This window comes from Tauraco erythrolophus, chromosome 15 (assembly GCF_009769465.1).
Source record: "Tauraco erythrolophus isolate bTauEry1 chromosome 15, bTauEry1.pri, whole genome shotgun sequence".
NCBI lineage: Eukaryota > Metazoa > Chordata > Aves > Musophagiformes > Musophagidae > Tauraco > Tauraco erythrolophus.
This window is the reverse complement of record NC_141479.1, coordinates 1,565,688-1,582,811: the sequence shown is the minus strand read 5'-3', so window position 1 is coordinate 1,582,811 and position 17,124 is coordinate 1,565,688. Positions and strand designations below refer to the sequence as shown.

Genomic DNA, 17,124 nt, shown 5'->3' with positions numbered 1-17,124 from the left:
ATGGGGACACCGGGCTCCCCAGGCAGGGCCAACCCTCGGTCATCTGCTCAGGACCACGGCGGTGGCTTCATCCACCCGTTCCCTCCTGCTCCAGCTCATGGCATCAAGAGCCTCCAGCATCCCAGCCCGGCAGTGGGGTGACTTGGGCACAGGGACACAGGGGCAGTGTGTCACATCACTTTATTGCCACGGCAGCCACGGGCTAGACCCAGCTCCCAGAGTCCAGGTCCAGCCCCTTGACCCCTCTAATACTGTTGAGAAGATGAACCCCAAGCCTCCATGTCCATCCACAGGCGCTGAGCGTCCTCCATCCCGGCCCCCACGGAGCAGCTCCAGGGTGTCACTCCCATCTTGCTGCCCGCACCTCCGGAAGCTGGAGGCCAGCATGGAAAAGTGAGGTGAGACCAAGGGTGCAGAGTGTGCCCGACCGGGAGCAGCAGGGACTGCCACCATGTCCTGCCCTGGGGAACAGCATGAGCCCACTCGGGCCCCCCTCAAACCTCCATGCCAGGCGCCTGCCCCAGGCCCAGCGCCTGCACCAGGTCGTCGCTGAGCCCACTCTTCAGCGTCCGTCTCACTGCGGGGAAAGGAGAAGGTGGCACTGGCAGCATGGTCCCCATGGCGCTTGGTGCCTGCCTAGGTGTGGTGGCACTGGGAAGGGGTGGCAATGGGGTGCAGTGGCATGGTCTGGTCTTGGGGTACCTCCTGCTGGGGCCTGGTGGGCTCAATGTGAGAGGTGAGGGGTGGCCAGGGGGGAAGCAGTCAGGTAGGGCATGGGGACAAGGACACAGAGGTGGGACAAGGGATGGGGACAGAGCTTGGGAACTGAGATGGAGAGGTGGGACAGGACGAGAGGCGGGACAGGGAGCATCTGGGCAGGGACACAGGAGAGAGTACAGGGACAGAGCCACAGAGGTGGGACAGGGTATGGGGACAGGGGCACGGAGATGGGACAGAGGACAGGGCACGGGAACGGCCACAGAGGTCGGACAGGGTGCAGGGACAGGGACGCAAAGCATCTGGGCAGGGAGAGGTAGGACAGGGCACAGGGACAAGGGCAGAGCGTGGGGACAGACGGGACAGGGCGCGAGGACAGGAAAGGGACTCACAGGACTTCCTATTGCCACGGGACCTCCTGCGCTCCTTGTTGGCGCAGGGCCGGGGGTTGGCGTTGTGCGTCACCGACTTCACCAGCCGGTCCATGATTTCATCAGAAGCATCATCTGGGGAACTGGGAACGTCCTCCTGGGCTGGAGAGCCCTGGGTCGGGGTGACATGTCCTGTCCCTGCATGGGGACAAGGGAGATGCTGACATCAGCCGTGCCCAGCCAGCCGGGCACATCTCCAGTGCCTCTGCCACCCTGCTCCTACCCCGGCTGCCCCGGCTGCGGCGGGCAGGGGCGTCCGTGGGGGAGGTCAGCAGGCTCTTCATGCTCTCGTGACCCGCTTCCATCTGCTCCTCAGGGCCGGTGGACACCACGGCGGGCGGCGAAGTGGCCTCGGCGATGCCGGAGAACTTCTCGGTCTGCAAGCGGGAGGAGAGGTGGGTGTGGGGGACCTGGGGGGCATCACCTGGTGGTGGCGGGCTGAGCGGCCTCGTACCTCAGTGATGAGCCGTCCCCGGGTCTTGTTGCGCTCACGGTGGGCGGCCCGTTTCTTCTGCTGCTGCAGGACACGCTCGCGGCAGGTGCGGTACTCCAGGGCGAACTCCCGCAGCAGCTTGCAGATGGGCGTCACCTTCACGTCCCGCGCCACGCTCGCCGGGTACCCCAGGTACAGCAGGAAGGAGTGAAACCTGTGGGGACGTTGGTCACAGCGGGCCACCAACAGGACCACTGGGTTCTCACCGCATCCCCGGAACCTCGAGTCAACCAACCTGTTGAGGACGCGCCTGTGCACCACCTTCAAGACGACGATGCGCTGGGTGCTGTCCTTGAGGAAGTCCGTCAGCTTGCTCTTCAGCACCGGCTTGGTCTCATGCTTGGCGATCACCTTCAGGTTGTCCCAGGAGGCCCTGCACCTCCGCTCCAGCTGCACCAGGCTGTTGGCCAGCTCATCAAAGTCAACCTGGAAGAGCAAGACGTTAGCCCTCGGCCGTGCTGGTGGAGCTGGGCAGCCGTAGGACCTCCACCCGTGCCTTGCCCGGGTGTCATCTGCCTTGCCTCACCTTGGCGGAGCGGGTGATGGAGGCGATCTCCGAGTAGAGGTCGGTGGTTTCTGGGAACTTCTCTACCACCATCTGGCAGAGATGGTGGAGCAAGGACTGCCGGTGCACAGTGTCCTTCACTTCTGAGACCTTCTCCAGGTAACCCAGCTCAAAGCCTCTGCTCTGAAACCCCAACAGACTCAGTGGGGCCTCTACATCCCTCCTCCAGCAGATCACACAGATCCCCACTGGGTCCCCACCAACACCCACACCACCCAGCCTCCTCCGGCACCGCCCCAAGCTTCGCATGGTCCCTCCTCTTGGGTACCCATGCGCCATGGCTGGTCCCATCCTTGTGGCACTCAAGACAGTCCATGTCCCTCCCACCCTGCTCCTCACCTGAGAGCCATTCAGGAAGTTGCCCATGGCCAGCAGCGTGGCCAGGATGCACTTGAAGGTGTGATTTCTGGCCAGCTGCTCCATGCCCACCTTCAGATCAAACAGTGGCTCTGCAATCTCCTGGGTGAGGAAAGAGGCAGGTGAGATCCCTTGGTGACTCTCTCCCTTGGGAGCTTCGGCATTCGCCCTTGCCCATGAGGGCAACCACCCCATGGTCAACTCAAGCCCACACTCGCCTTGGAGACCTGCAGCCCATACCCAGCCAGGACGGCGTGTCCTGCACTTGGACATGGCTGGTTCCCACCAGGAACACGCTTGGCTCAGCACTCAGCACTGCTGGGGCTGGCAGTGGTGGGAGGGCAGAGGGGCGATGGGGTACACAGCTCCGTACCTGCTCCAGGCTCTCGTAGTCCAGCTTGAAGGCCCAGAGCTGGAGCCTGGCCGTGAGGTCACTGATGGAAGCCAGGGCGATCAGGAACTGCTCCGCGGAGCCCAAGGGCACATCAGGGTTGGCCAACTGGGCCTCCTGGATCTTCTGCTTCTCCTCCTCGGTCGGCACCATGGTCAGGATTTTCTATAACAGGCAAAGAGGGATGTGTCAGACTCCAGAGATGTCACCATGGGATGTGTCAACCCAGGGCTGGCAGCACAGGCGTTGTGGCATGGAGGCCTCCTGGCCAGGGGAAATGACCTGCACGAGGACCTCAGAGAAGCTGAGCTGCTCTGGTGCTCACCTCAATCCCTTCCTTGTTGACTGCAAACTCGTCGAAGTTGAGCACGGCCGTCTTGATGATGTGCACGGGTGGCAGGACTGTGAGGCCAATGTTGATGGCGTTGCTCCTCTTGGGGTCCAGCACCACCACCACCTTCTTCCCATCACTGGCCTTCTGCAAAGAGGATTGGATGGATGGGGGCAGCCAGGCAAAGGGCTCACCTTCATGAAAACACCACAGACACGGGCAGCCAGTTGGGGTGCCACTGGTGAGCCAAACCTGTCCGCTGCCCATCACCAAGCCTCTGGGCTGCGGGTACCCATCCTCAGCAGAGGGGAGGGGTGACAACGCGTGCCTAGGGACCCCATGGGAACTAGCAGCCTTCCTCCCACCCCTCAAACCCCCCTGGCTGATGGATGCCAGCCTGCTGGTACCTTCGAGGTTGGCACATCCTTTGACCGTGACTCGAAGAGATGCTGCAGTTTGGCAGCATTGACCTCAACACTCTGCAGGGATGCCCACAGCGTCGCCTGGCCGAACCTGCCTGGCCCCGAAGTGCCATCCAGCTGCTTCAGCTCCTTCCAGAAGAGCTTCACTGTCCTCTTCTTGGCCTGGGAAGGGCCATCTGTTGCTGTGAGGCCTGGTAGACTTGGGGGTGGAGGGCAGCCAGGGACCAGTGGAGGTGGAGGTGGTGGTGGGCAACCAGGGATGGCAGGAGGTGGAGGGGGAGGTGGTGGACAGCCAGGAATTGCTGGTGGTGGAGGGGGAGGTGGTGGGCAGCCAGGGGCTGCTGGTGGTGGAGGGGGAGGTGGTGGGCAGCCAGGGGCTGCTGGTGGTGGAGGAGGACCCATGAGAGTTCCAGTGCTCGTTGCTTCGATGCCAGGAGAGAGGAAGGAGCCGTTGGCCATGGGCCCTGCGTCCAGGATGTCAAAGTCTTCTTCTTCCCCCAAATCAGTGAAGTCCAAGTCCTTGATCTTCAGCTGCACAGGGCTGGCCTCCAGGCGCTCCCATGTCAGCTCCACATCCTTCTTGATGGGCATCATCCCGGTGTTCTCCAGCTTCTGCGTGTGAGTCTCGGCATCTATGCTGGACGCGGCACGCGCCAACTTGGCATGGGCGCTGGCCACCGGCCCTTCCGGAGCCCTGCCATGGAGCTGGGCGCCCTCCTGCTCCCGGCTGCTGCCTCCCTCGACCTCCATCTCCACCTCACCCTGGACCAGGGGGGATGACGGTTCCTTGGCAAAGACCTTCTCCCTCCCTGGCTCCGAGGAGCCCTTGGCGTAGAGCATGTCCAGCATAAACTTGGTGTCAGAGGAGATGGTGCTGCAGGAGTCGGTGGCGTCCGTCCGAGTCAAGCGGGACCCTGCGGGGAGAGGGGGAGAGGCTGGGACAACCCACTGGGAGAGGGTGGGTGCTGCTGGGCTGTGCGTGGAGTTGGGGTTCCGCTCCCTGGCAGAGCGTGCTCGGATGCCGGCGTTCGGAGTGGGACGGGGAGGTACCACCCATGGCTCTGGGTGTAACAAGCATGGGCTGGGGGCAGAGGGGCCAACTGCCACCCACCCTAGCGACCCCGATGGGCCCAGTGCCGCGGACACGCGTCTCGGCAGCACCTACTTATGCCAGGCGGCTCCGTCGCGGGCTCGGGGGTGCCGCTGTCCCTGTCCCACACGAGAGCGGTGGGATGCTCCAGCGCAGCGTTGCCGAGGACATCGAGTCGGCCCTTGGCCAGGGAAGAGATCTTCTCCTTCTGGGCCGCGGCCAGGTTCTCCAAGAAGCGAGCTCTGTGAGATGGGGATGGATGTTGGCCAGGAGCGAGGCAGGAACGGGGAGGACGGGCAAACCACGCCATGCCCCACTGCACAGCCAGCCCCGCAGCACAGAAACCCCCACACTGGGCACACCGTGTCGGGGGGGACCCGGAGGGTTCAACCTCCTCCGAGCCCTGCAGAGAGACAGCTGATGCCACCACAGCTCGGGGACATGGATGCTGCATCCCCACAGGAGCCGATGAGGTGCCACCATCACCTGTTGGTCCCAACGGACCCGGTGGTCACCACAACCCTTGTCCAAAAGCTGCAAAACCCAGGAGGGTGCCCGTGGGGACCCTCCTGCTCCTCATGCCCGGTGTGGCCAGAGCCCAGACACCTCTGGCCGGGTGCCAGCCCGGGGAAGCGCATGCCTGGAGACACACGCATGCCTCTACTTACTCAAACTTCCTCAAAATAGGCTTGTCCCCATGCAAGGAGGGGGCATCCTCCCGCCTGAGGGAAAACAGGGGTTAGCCCCCACCGCTGGCAGCGGCCCCCCGGGGACCCACCTGGCAGCCCTCCGACGTAGGACCCTCGCCCTGCTCTCACCCCATGGCCATGGGCTTCAGGGGGAGCCGGGAGAGCCCCAGCGAGTCCTCTCCTGCCTGGGCACCGCATGGCATTGGCTGCCAGCAAGACGAGGCACCGCGTGTGTGTGTCTCCCCCCCAAACCAGAGCCACCCAGTTTGCCACCAGGATGGCGATGCCAGCCCCGTGGTGGGCTGTGCCACCCCCAGCAGGGCCATGTCACCCCAAAATGGGGACAGATCAGAGGGTGCCATCACCCTGGGGAGGGGATGCTGGTGCCAGGGGAGAGCGGGCCAGGGTGAGAGGCAAGGTGGGTGCGAGGGGCAGCATCGCGGCGGCGGGGAGCAGACGCGCAGAGCCCGGGCACTTACCAGAGCGGGGAGGTTTGGTGCAGCCTGTAAAAGGAAAGATAGAAAGAGTGGGCAGAGGAGAGGGCAAGCGTGGGCAGAGAGGAGCAGCGAAGAAGAGCTGGAGAAGAGCCGTGCGCGCCCGAAGGACACCCCAGAACCCCTGGCTGAACCTTCTCAGATGCCCGCTCCCCCCGTCACACTTCTCTCCAGCCTCAGTTTCCCCCTGGGAGCATCCCCAGGGGGATTCCCCCCCGTGCACCCCAGCCCCTCTGGATACTCACTTGTAGATGCTGCGCTCGCCCGGGCCAAGGGGCTGCTCCTTCTCGGCTGGGGGGGAGGCCAGGGCCAGCCGCACGCTGGACGCGCTGTTGTAGATGCTGGCAGGACAGGGTCTGGAAGGAGAGGTGATGGGGACTGAGAGCAGGTCCCGTGGGGCTGCCACCCGTCCGGGCACCAGGAACGGAGCCAGGCGCCGCTCACAGCACATCCCAGAGTCTTCGCCACCACGGGCCACCTCCAGCTGCACTTACTGCACTGGGCTGCTCGGCGCGGGGACAGCCGGGGCATCCTCAGCAGGGGGTTCCTTTGGGGTGCCAGGGGACCCCAGCAGCGGTTGGGCATCAGGGCTGGGCTCCGGGCAGCTGCCCTGGGATCGCCACCCCCGCCGGCCCTCATCCGTCCTCCTCCGCTCCTTGCGTCCCGCCGCGGGTGGCTCTTCCACCCCATCCTCCAGCTTGAGAGCGCTCTGCAGAGGGACCAGAGGGGTCATGGCACCGGCTACGACCCCGGGCACGGCACCCCTGCCCGCTGCCATGGGACGTGGAGCGTGGCCGGATCCCGCAGAAGCTCCGCTCACCTCATAGAGCGTGAACTGGTGCTTCAAGTCGAGGTCGGTGCCTTTGCTGCCCAGGTACTGCTGCACCACCCGCTCCATGCCCTGCTGCTCCAGGCAGTCCGTCACGTCGTAGAAGGTGTCCTGGTCTGGGAGGGCTGCCAGCGTCTGAGCGGGACCAGAGGGATGCTGCTGGGACTGGCGTGCCCCACGCCGAGCTCCCTGGAGTGGCATCATGGGGTCGCCCTGCCACCCCCTCCCCGGACCTTGTTGATGAGTGTCATGGCGAAGACCAGCAGCTCCGTGTCGGCCCCGTTGCGTTGCTCCAGGATGGCCATCAGGTTGGACCACGGACACGCGCCTGGGGAAAGCGGCACGTGTGGGTGACGTGCAGGCCGGGGGGGGACACCGGCTCCCAGCGGGGACCTCGCGGGTGGCGGGGGCTGCACCCACCTCTCGCCTGGTCCACGGTGTTGACGGCGCGGATGAGGAGCAGGGCGTTGGGCTCTGTGTACTCCACGAACACCAGCAGCAGCTTCAGGGCCATCTTCACCACCAGGCGAAACTGGGAGAAGGGAGGGCAGCAGTGGCAGGGGGCTGCTGGCGTGGCACTGGGACACTGCAGGGTGGCCGTGCCCACAGCCCAGGGCTAGGAGATTTGCCACGGGGCCAGCGACCAGCCTGCAGCTGTGACACTGACAGCCAAGGGGCACCGGGAAAGGACCCAGAGCAGGATTCTCTTACTCAAGCTCTGTGCCCAGGAGCACGGTCACATCAGGATGGGGAGCTCTGGGGACCCTGGTTGACTTCCAGGTGGGTGGGAGTGGGACCCAACACCCCCAAAGGCACCAGGGCACTGTGCCCAAGGGCAGATGGTGAGGCTCACCGGGCTTCCCGACAGTGTGTACAGCCACTGGATGGTCTCGTTGTGGTTGATGACACCCTGCATCCCGTCCACGAAGAGCATGATCTGGCTCAAGGCTGCGAGGCAGAGCGCGGGCACGGTCATGGCATGCCAGCAAGGCCACCATCGCTCCCGCAGGGTAGCCCAGGCAAACGGGCTCGCTCGCCTCCCCGGGGGTGAGAGGTGCCCTGTACCCCAATACCGACCCCGCAGGATGTAATTCTGGTAGTTCTGGTCGGCCTCTGCCCCCACTTTGATGAGGCACGTCAGCCCGTCCAGGTTCACGAACTCTGGCACCAGGTCCTTGTCCTCCTGCAGGGTGAAGGGCAGGCGTTACAGCGGGGACCCCCGGGGACCCTCCACCCCGAACCGCGCCAGCGTCACCGTACCTGGAAGAGCTGCTTGAGGGAGAAGAGGGACCGCCGCAGCTCCGGCCCCTGCGAGTTGTACAGCTTCTCTGGAAGGAAAGGAGAGACCAGCAGTGACACAAAGAACCCCACGAGTTTCCTGTGTGGGACTGAAACAGGAACATGGGCAGGAGGTTGAGCTGCTTTTAGCCGTCCCTCCCCAGGCACAGCCCTGGCACGATCCCGGAGCCACCAGTAGCCCCACATCTTGAGAAGAGCTGCGGGATGAGGATGGGATGGGATGAGGATGAGGATGAGGATGAGGATGAGGATGGGATGGGATGGGATGGGATGGGATGGGATGGGATGGGATGGGATGGGATGGGAGGCAGCGTGACTCCGGCTGATCAGGGACAATAGGACGGTCACTGGGCTGGAGGTTGGATGGAGACTACATGCTCACAGGGATGGAGTCAGCACGGAGCAGCTGGGACATCGGGAAGCTGAGAAGCCCTGCTCTGGCAAGCGGAGAGTGAAGCCATCGGGAGCCAGCGCTTCCCGCATGGCAAAAAAATCGAGTTATCTGAACATCCTGAGTTATTTGGGTCAGGCTTGGAGCTGCAACGCGCCCAAACCACGCTGTCCAAGGAGACATGCCAACGAGGGCTCCGTAGAACATGAGGTCCCAGCAGCCTCCTCCGCTCACTTATCGGCTTGTCAGAGCAGCCGAGAGGGAAAGCAGAGCTCAGCCGGAGCCTGGGAACCACCAGCACAGAGCGTGACCCCGACCCTGGCCTTCCTGCAGGGACAGGGCTCCGTGCCGTGCCCCTTCTTCCCGTGCCACTCGGCTGCAGCCCTGCACAGCCCACCGATGCCCAGCTGGCATCACTCTGCTCGGTGCTTGCTTTGCCCTCTTACTATGGAAAAAAAAAAAAAAATATATAAATGGCTCGAGATTCCCAAATATTTTGCAGGACGTCCAAGCGGGCTGCCCAAAACCCCGGCAGCGCGTTGTGCTGAGCGAGAGCCATTTGTTTGTCTCCTCCCAGGCTGTATTTCGAGCTCGCCTGAATGACCCAGAATATCCGCAGCGGGCTCCCAGCCAAAGAGGCAAAAGTCCCGATTTCGGAGGATGGAGGGGATTAACCCAGCAGGTAACCCGGGGGACCTTGTCCCCTGCACGGCTGGGCGGTTATGGGGCAGGAGCTCCCTCTCCCCATCCTAAAAATCCTGGCCAAACTGCCCCCGGAGACCAAACCTCCGCCGTCTCGGGGGAGGACGAGCTGCCAGACCCGCACCCAGCCCCGACTCACCGAGGATGGCATGGACTCGGACGGAGAGCTGCGTGCGCAGGATCAGGGTCGGCCGTCTGCCCTTCCTAGGGCGGGGGGGAAATGCCACGTGAGCACCTGCAGCGGGACCACCGCAGCCCCCGGCCCTTTCCCATGGCTCCCAGTGGAGCGTGGGGTCCCCGTGTCCTATCCATGGAGGGCTCGGGCACCCCACGTGCCTCACCTGACCTCCTCGTAGAACCCTCCAGATCATCCTTCTGCTCCAGCAAGGACAAGTCAAGGTCCAGGTAGTGTCCAGAGGGGGACACCTGCAGCGCGCAGTCCTCCAGCTGGGGGTACAGACAGCCCCGCTGAGCCCCCGTGCCCACCTCAGCACCCCCAGGGCACCCTCCTGCCCACACCGCACCCACCAGCCAGCCACATCCCGCGGCGGGGTGGCAGATCCCACCCAAGTGCTGCACCCACAGGGACATGTCCCGACACCCTCCGCCCCAGCCCGGTGGTGGGAGGCTGGGGAGAAACACGGAGCCTCGGGCTGGGAAAAGGCAGAGCGAGGGCGGCCATGCTGCCGCCGGGCTCCTTGGCAATCCCTGGGGCGGGAGCCGCTGCGAGAGGCTGATCCGCTGCCTGGGGCTCCCTTTAGTCAGCTGGGGTGCGACCCGGGCAGGATCTGTCCCCTCCCAGGGCTGGGTGCCTTCGCCAGGGTGAATCACCTCTGCCCGTGGGGACTGGCTCTGAGGCAGCCGGCCCGGCCATGGGCACCCCAAACCAGGGCAAATCCCACGTGGCACCTTCCAGCGGGATGGGGGAAGGTGCAGCCCACGGCGAGGCTGGGGTGAGGGCATCTCCCCATGAAAGTCCACGCGCAGCACCCACGGCACACCCCAGCCAGTGGGAACAGCACCCAGGGGTGCTCTGGGCATGGCACCCACAAAGGCCCTGGGACCCAGCAGCCCATGGGCAGGGCTCCGGGGTGAGCTCCCCATGGGACAGAGTGGCTTCTCCTCCAGGCAGGAGTGAAGGCAGAGGGAGGGCAGTGCCTGCCTGCTCCTGCCAGCGCCCCTGTGCCCCGCCAAGCACATCAGGTCCTGTTCCTAAAGTGCCTGCAGCTCCAGCTCACCCCACCTCCGAGGAACTGATGCTCCTTCCCAAACCTGCAAGACTCCGTTACTGGGTTTTATCCAAAGCCCCATCTCCACGTGTCACAACATCATGCCAGAGCTCGCATGTACGGCTTCACCCCCAGCATGATGTTAAGCCAGAGGGCAAAGAAAACCAAAAATGCCACGTGCATTCCAATAATTAACCACCCTGACTCAGCCTCGAGATAACGGGCAATTTGGCAGGGCACTGCGTTGGGCTGGACGCAGTCGTTATGTTGTTAGAGTCCCTGCTCCACCTCCCGCGGCTGCTGGCCACGCCGGCCAGCCATGGCAACGTGCACCAAACACGGGCTGCTGGCACCGGGGCGAGCGCTGCTGGCTGCCAGCTCTGCCTCCGGTGTCGGGAACGCTGACCCTGCGCAGGGTTTGCTTGCTGGGGAAAGCTTCAGATGCCGTACGGGGAAACGGAGAGAATCATAGAATCATGGAACGGTTTGGGTTGGAAGGGTTGAAAGATCATCCAGTTCCAACCCCCCTGCCATGGGCAGGGACACCCTCCACTACACCAGGTTGCCCAAAGCCTCATCCAACCTGGCCTTGAACACTTCCAGGGATGGGGCAGCCACAGCTTCTCTGGGCAACCTGTTCCATCCTGATCTCCTGGATAGAGCTCTCCTGCATCCTCCTGGGCATCCTTGCATCCTCCTGGGCATCTTCCTCAGCCTCCTGGGCATGGGAGACTCCTCTTGCATCCTCCTGGGCATCCCTTCATCCTCCTGGGCATGGGAGACCCCTCCTGCATCCTCAGCATCCTCCTGGGCATCCCTTCATCCTTCTGGGCATCAGAGACCCCTCCTGCAACCCCTCAGGCACCCCTGCATCCTCCTGGGCATGGGAGACCCCCTCCTGCATCCTCCTGGGCACTCAAACACAGTGAAGAGCAACTCACAGCTCCAGCACAAAAGCTTTGCCTTCCCTGGGCTGCCAGAGCCCCGGAAAGCCAGAGTTCACATCCCTAGCTCCGACCCGGCCAGTGACATGTCCCAGCTGGTGGAGGGGAGGCCAAACCCCTGGGATGTGACCCCACGTGTTTCCCACGCGAGCTTGGCAGCGCTCCCTACCAGGGATGGGTGCTCTGAGCGCCCAATCCTGGCTTTGGCTACGACCTCTCTGGCAAGCGCCAGCCCCTGGGGATGGAGACGGGTTGTCCCAGCCTCACGCTGCCCTGCCAAAAATCCCGGGATGACACTTCCGCATCAGGGAGCAACCGCTGCCCCAGGGCTGGGGTTACGCCTGCGCCCCCGGATGAAATTTTGAACCGTGCAGGATCTGAGCTGGGACCTCGGGACCGGGCGCTTTGGGGCCATGGGGTACCGACAGCTCTCGGCGCGGGGCAGCTGCGACCCATCCGCCTCCAGCCTGTAAAACCATTTCAAAAATAAAAGCTGGGCTTCGGGGTCATGGGAAGATGCAGGCAAAGCGGAGCTGGGGGAGGAGGAGAGGGTTCCACGCTCACACCTCCAGCCCATAGCTCCTGGGAGCCTCCATCCACCCCATTGCCTCAAACCTGGGACACGGGGAAGGTGGAAACACACGGACCTCCCTGATGCCACTCCAACATCCAGCAACGAAGCTCAGCGAGGACACACACGCCAGGGAAGTGGCTTTTCCCCTGGGAAAGCCGGGTCCCGGCTCCCTGAACCACGGCGGTGTGACGGAAACATCTCCACCCCCGAGACGGAAGCATCCTCCGCCCCCAGCTGAACTCACGCTGCCCACCACGGCCTCACGTCTTCCTGCTCTCCCCATCACCACATCCCCACGCAGGAGGATGCTCCAAGGCTGGACGGTGAATAATCCTCTTTATCTGCCAGCAAACACTTTTCCTCCCTCTCTAATACTTTCTTTTTGCGGTCATCGCAATTCCCCCGCGCCGCGGCGGCTCTGCTGGGGGGAAACGACAGGAAAAAAATACATTATTCGCTCCAACGGAGGCAACGTTTGAGCTGAAGGCAGCAGTTAAACATGAGGCACCAGCAGGTCAGAAGCACCCGGTGTCTGCTCACCCACCCAAAAACTCATGGGAACCACAGGTTTATAGAGCTACACCGCAGGAGCAACCCCAGCCGGCACCCAAGCACGTTCACCGCGACGTGGCTTCGGGGCTAAAAAAAAAAAGTGTTTATTGCCAGGGCGCTCGGTCGCTGCCTCCTGACGGATGGCGGCACGCGGGTGGGAGTGCTGCCACTGCCTCATCGCGAGGGAATGGGGCAAAAAATAAAATGCCCAGGCCAGGAGGGATCTCTGGAGGTCACCCAGGGTTGGTCCGGAACTGCGTCCCTCTGGAAGTTCCCCCAGCCAGGCTCCTTTCTCACCAACACATCCCTCGTTTCTCATCAACAGCAGGAAGATCCCAGTCCTGGCAAGCAGCTGGCCTTCCCAGTAAAGCCACGGCACGAATGCATGGCCACGGTGCCTGTCCCAGGACCCACGGTGCCTGTCCCAGGACCCACGGTGCCTGTCCCAGGACCCACGGCGCCTGTCCCAGGACCCACGCGAGGACCAGGGAGCGGCGGAGGCTGCCAAGTGCCGGCACTCGGCTCTGAGGGTTCGGCAAGAAGCAGCCGGTGGAGTTTCATGGCGGTTAGGCCGGGGGAGATGGCAGCGCTGCCAACAACCCCGTCTCACCGCTTTCATGCCTGCCAGAGGTTAAGTGGAGCAAAGACCCTCGGCGAAGCTCCCCTCGAGCCGGTTAGGAGAACAAGCAGGATCAGTGGGACGTGGCTTGGGTTGGAAGGGACCTCAAAGATCACCCAGTTCCAACCCCCCTGCCATGGGCAGGGACACCTTCCACTACACCAGGTTGCCCAAAGCCCCATCCAACCTGGCCTTGAACACTGCCAGGGATGGGGCAGCCACAGCTTCTCTGGACAACCTGTGCCAGTGCCTCACCACCCTCAGAGGGAAAAATTTCTTTCTTAGATCTAATCTAAATCTTCCCTCTTTCAGTTTAAAGCCATTGCCCCGTGTCCTGTCACTACACACCCTTGTCCAAAGCCCCTCTCCAGCTTTCTTGTAGCCCCTTTAGGCACTGGAAGGTGCTGGAAGGTCTCCCCAGAGCCTTCTCTTCTCCAGGCTGAAAATCCCAACTGTCTCAGCCTGTCTCCATAGCAGAGGTGCTCCAGTCCTCGCATCATCTTCGTGGCCTCCTCTGGCCCCGCTCCAGCAGCTCCATGTCCTTCTTGTGTTGGGGACTCCAGAGCTGAAGGCAGCACTGCAGGGGGGGTCTCGCGAGAGCACTGAAGTCACCCCAGCAGCTCTCCTGCTTTGCAGCTCCGGGCCCGGCGAGCTGTGTGCTCTTCCTTAGATTTCCAGGGGAGGAAGGGGAAAGCAAAGCTCCAGCTCGCTGGGTTTTGCAATAGTTTGGAAAAATCCCGAGATTCAGAGGTGAGATAGTGCCGGGGGCAAGGGAGCGCAGCGGCCTTTGGGGACTTTTGGGGACTGTCCTGCCAAATCCCGCCTGCAGAGGTTCAGAAAACCCCCCCTCCCAGCGCAAGCATCACCCAAGGGCACTGGAAAAAATGCTGGAAAGCAGGAGAAGATACTATCAGCCTGGGGCCGAACAATGCGGCAGCGGCAAACAAAGCGGGAAGGTATTTTCGAGCACAAACACGCTTTCCGGGAGAGCATGAAAAAGCCATCAGTGGCGGGTCGCGCTCGGGGAGAGGAAGCGCCGAGGGTGTCATGGGGCAGGATGGGCCGTTCGAGGCAGCGGCGCCGGCATCAGAAACCTCCTGCTCATCATCTCCGGGCAGCTTTGCCGTGCCCAGGGAGGGCAGGACCCAGCTGGTCCCCTGTGGAAGCTCATCCCATGGGTGTCTGCAGTTCCGTCCTCTTCTGACAATGCTGAGACCCCCCAGCTCTCCCCCAGCCATTGCACCTCCCTCCTGGTGCTCTGCAGCTCCGGGCTCGCTGCCCAGCGCATGTCACCTCGGGACAAGCCTGGCACTGGGCATCCTCAGCTGAAATATTTATTTCTTTTTTTACAGCCAGTTCCTTGGGAAAAATCTGACTGTTTATTTACTAATTTTAGGGCAGTGAGTAATGGAGCTGAGCGCTACCTGGCACAAAGGGCACCGAGGGAGGTTTTGGCTAGTTGTGCCAGGGTAGTGACATCTGCGTGGCTCCGGGGTGCCAGATCCAAAGTGGGAGTGAACCAGGTGGCTCAGGAGACCAGCCTCACTCCGCAGGGCATAAATTCCGCTGCCTCCCGACGGAGCCAGCGGCTCATGCAAACCTTTTCAGGCCAGGATGGAGCTCCGGATAATGAAGGTAGGATGGTTTATAACCCATATAAACCAGGAATCTGGCTTATAAACCCAGAGCCGGGTCCTGGCCGCTCGCCCGTGGTTTTGCCATGGCGAGCTACAGAAAAAAAAAACATCCAGAGCTCAGCTTAGGCAGGGAACAGAGCTGGAAGCCCCAGGATCAACACGCCTCTGCCGGGCACGGGACCTCCGTGCAACGCTCCTGCCCTCGGGAACGCAGCGTCCAGCCCGGCAGCACCCGGGCTGGCGATCCCGTTACAGCCAGCTCCTGCCCGGGGAGGAGGGCACATGCCTGAAATTTGAGTTCGCTCCATTCGTCATCTCTCAGGGCTGTTTGTTCCCAAACAAACTCCATTTAGTCACCGCCTAAAAATCCCACGACGGTGATGACATGAGACGCTGCCGCTTCGCTCCAAGAAAAATGAAAAGGGGGATAAAAGGGAGGGGTTTTTTGGTGCAGGCAAAGGTCTCACAGCGACCCCCTCTCCCCTGAGAGGCCAGCAATCTCAGTGCCAGGCACACTGAGCCCATTTTCCCCTCCGACTGCCCCCATCCCTCCTGTCCGGCTCCGGGCAGGACATAATCCCCCTGCCCGCATGGGTTCCTGTGCTCCTACGGTGCTGCGACACAGAGATGCTCAGCCAAAACGCTGCTGGGTCCTGCGTAAGGAGGAAGACGAACCCATCCTCACCCTGTAAAGGATGCTCTGAAAGCATCCCGCCAGGAGAAGGTACCCAGGAGGAAGGGTCCCCCGTCCCCTCCGCTCCCCAGCCGATCTTTCCCAGCCTGGATCAGGCCTGAGGGCACGTAAGCGAGACCCAGCACCTCACTTCATCTTCAGCCTCCCGTCTTCCTCCCGGCCGGAGGAATTGCTCAGCGTGAATTTCCGCACCCGCTCTCCGGCGGCAAACCGGAGGGGCCGGCGGCCCTTCGGCTCCACCGTCACCTCCCCAAGGCCCATGTGCTGCTGCGAGCGGGGACACTGGCCGGGTCCTTGGAGTCAGGGAGCCGTGGTGCTCCCCTCGAGGCTCAGCTCCGCTCCCGGTAGCCGGTGTGGAAGGGTGGGAACCGGCATGGGAGCGTGCTGCCTGGCTCAGCCCCGACGACACGGTGATGGGTGCCTGCCCTCGTCCTGCTTCCCCCTGCCCGGGTTCCTGTCTGCTCTGAGCAAGCACATCCTCTTCCTCCCCGCCGACTCATCCGGGGCCGGCCGAGACCCGATATCACCGGCGGGGGCTCCCGGATTCCGCCGTGACTCAACACCGGGAGCGCTGCCCGGGCTCCGGCGGGGACACACCGCCCCGTCCCTCGCCTCCCCGCTCCCTCCAGCCGACAATTCCCCCCTCATTCCCTGCCCGGTGCCTTCTCCCCGCCCGGTCCCGGCCCCGGCTCCCCCTCACCGGCAGCGGGGCCTCGAGCAGGCGGTGCAGGGCGGGCAGCTGCGCCCCCAGGGCCAGCGCCTCCGCCACGGCGTAAACCGGGGCTCGCCGCGGCTCCGGGAAGCTGCCGCAGCCGAAGGGGTCCGCGTCCTCCAGGTACTGCACCCGGCACGGCACCGCCGCCTCCGCCATGGCAGCGCCGCCGCCGCCGCCGCTCCGCGCCGCTCCGCTCCCCCGGGGGTGGTGGCCGGGGAGGCCCCGCCCCTGGCCCCGCCCCCCGCCCCCGGCCCCGCCCCCGGCCCCGCCCCTGGCCCGTAGCTCGGTGCTCGCACGCGCCCTCCCGCTGGTCTCCCGGCGGCGCGGGGGGGGGTTGGCCGCCCGCAGCTGCCCCCCGCAACGGAGGGATGGTCCGGTGCCAGGGATGGTCCGGTGTCTGGGATGCTCCAGGCCCCGGGGATGCTCCGGTGCCAGAGATGCTCCAGTATCTGGGATGCTCCGGTGTCTGGGATGCTCCAGGCCCCAGGGATGGTCCAGTGCCAGGGATGCTCCAGTGCCAGGGATGCTCCAGGCCCCAGGGATGCTCCAGGCCCCAGGCATGCTCCAGTGCCAGAGATGCTCTGGTGTCTGAGATGCTCCGGTGTCTGAGATGCTCCGGTGTCTGGGATGGTCCAGTGTCAGGGATGCTCCAGTGTCAGGGATGCTCCAGGCCCCGGGATGGTCTGGTGTCAGAGATGCTCCAGTGCCAGGGATGGTCCAGTGTCAGGGATGCTCCAGGCCCCGGGATGCTCCAGCTCCAGAGATGCTCCAGTGCCTGGGATGGTCCGGTGCTAGGGATGCTCCAGTGTCTGGGATGCTCCAGGCCCCAGGGATGCTCCAGTGTCTGGGATGCTCCAGTGTCTGGGATGCTCCAGGCCCTGGGGATGCTCCAGTGCCAGGGATGCTCCAGTGTCTGGGATGCTCCAGTGTCAGGAATGGTCTGGTGCTACGGATGCTCC

At 63.5% G+C, this 17,124-nt stretch overlaps 1 protein-coding gene across 1 annotated transcript; it reads right to left on the bottom strand.

Annotated features, from left to right (window-relative positions):
- Positions 1-494: 494 nt before the first annotated feature.
- Positions 495-16,726, bottom strand: FHOD1 (formin homology 2 domain containing 1). The gene is given in 24 exon segments (XM_086621240.1): positions 495-577; positions 1,110-1,286; positions 1,372-1,525; positions 1,603-1,795; positions 1,877-2,067; positions 2,168-2,329; positions 2,546-2,665; positions 2,937-3,119; positions 3,280-3,432; positions 3,693-3,898; positions 3,962-4,621; positions 4,873-5,039; positions 6,226-6,336; positions 6,475-6,689; positions 6,801-6,944; positions 7,043-7,137; positions 7,230-7,341; positions 7,663-7,757; positions 7,887-7,992; positions 8,070-8,137; positions 9,341-9,405; positions 9,543-9,561; positions 9,564-9,648; positions 16,151-16,726. Coding segments are annotated over 24 exon segments (4,140 nt in total).
- Between the last annotated feature and the right edge of the window lie 398 nt (positions 16,727-17,124).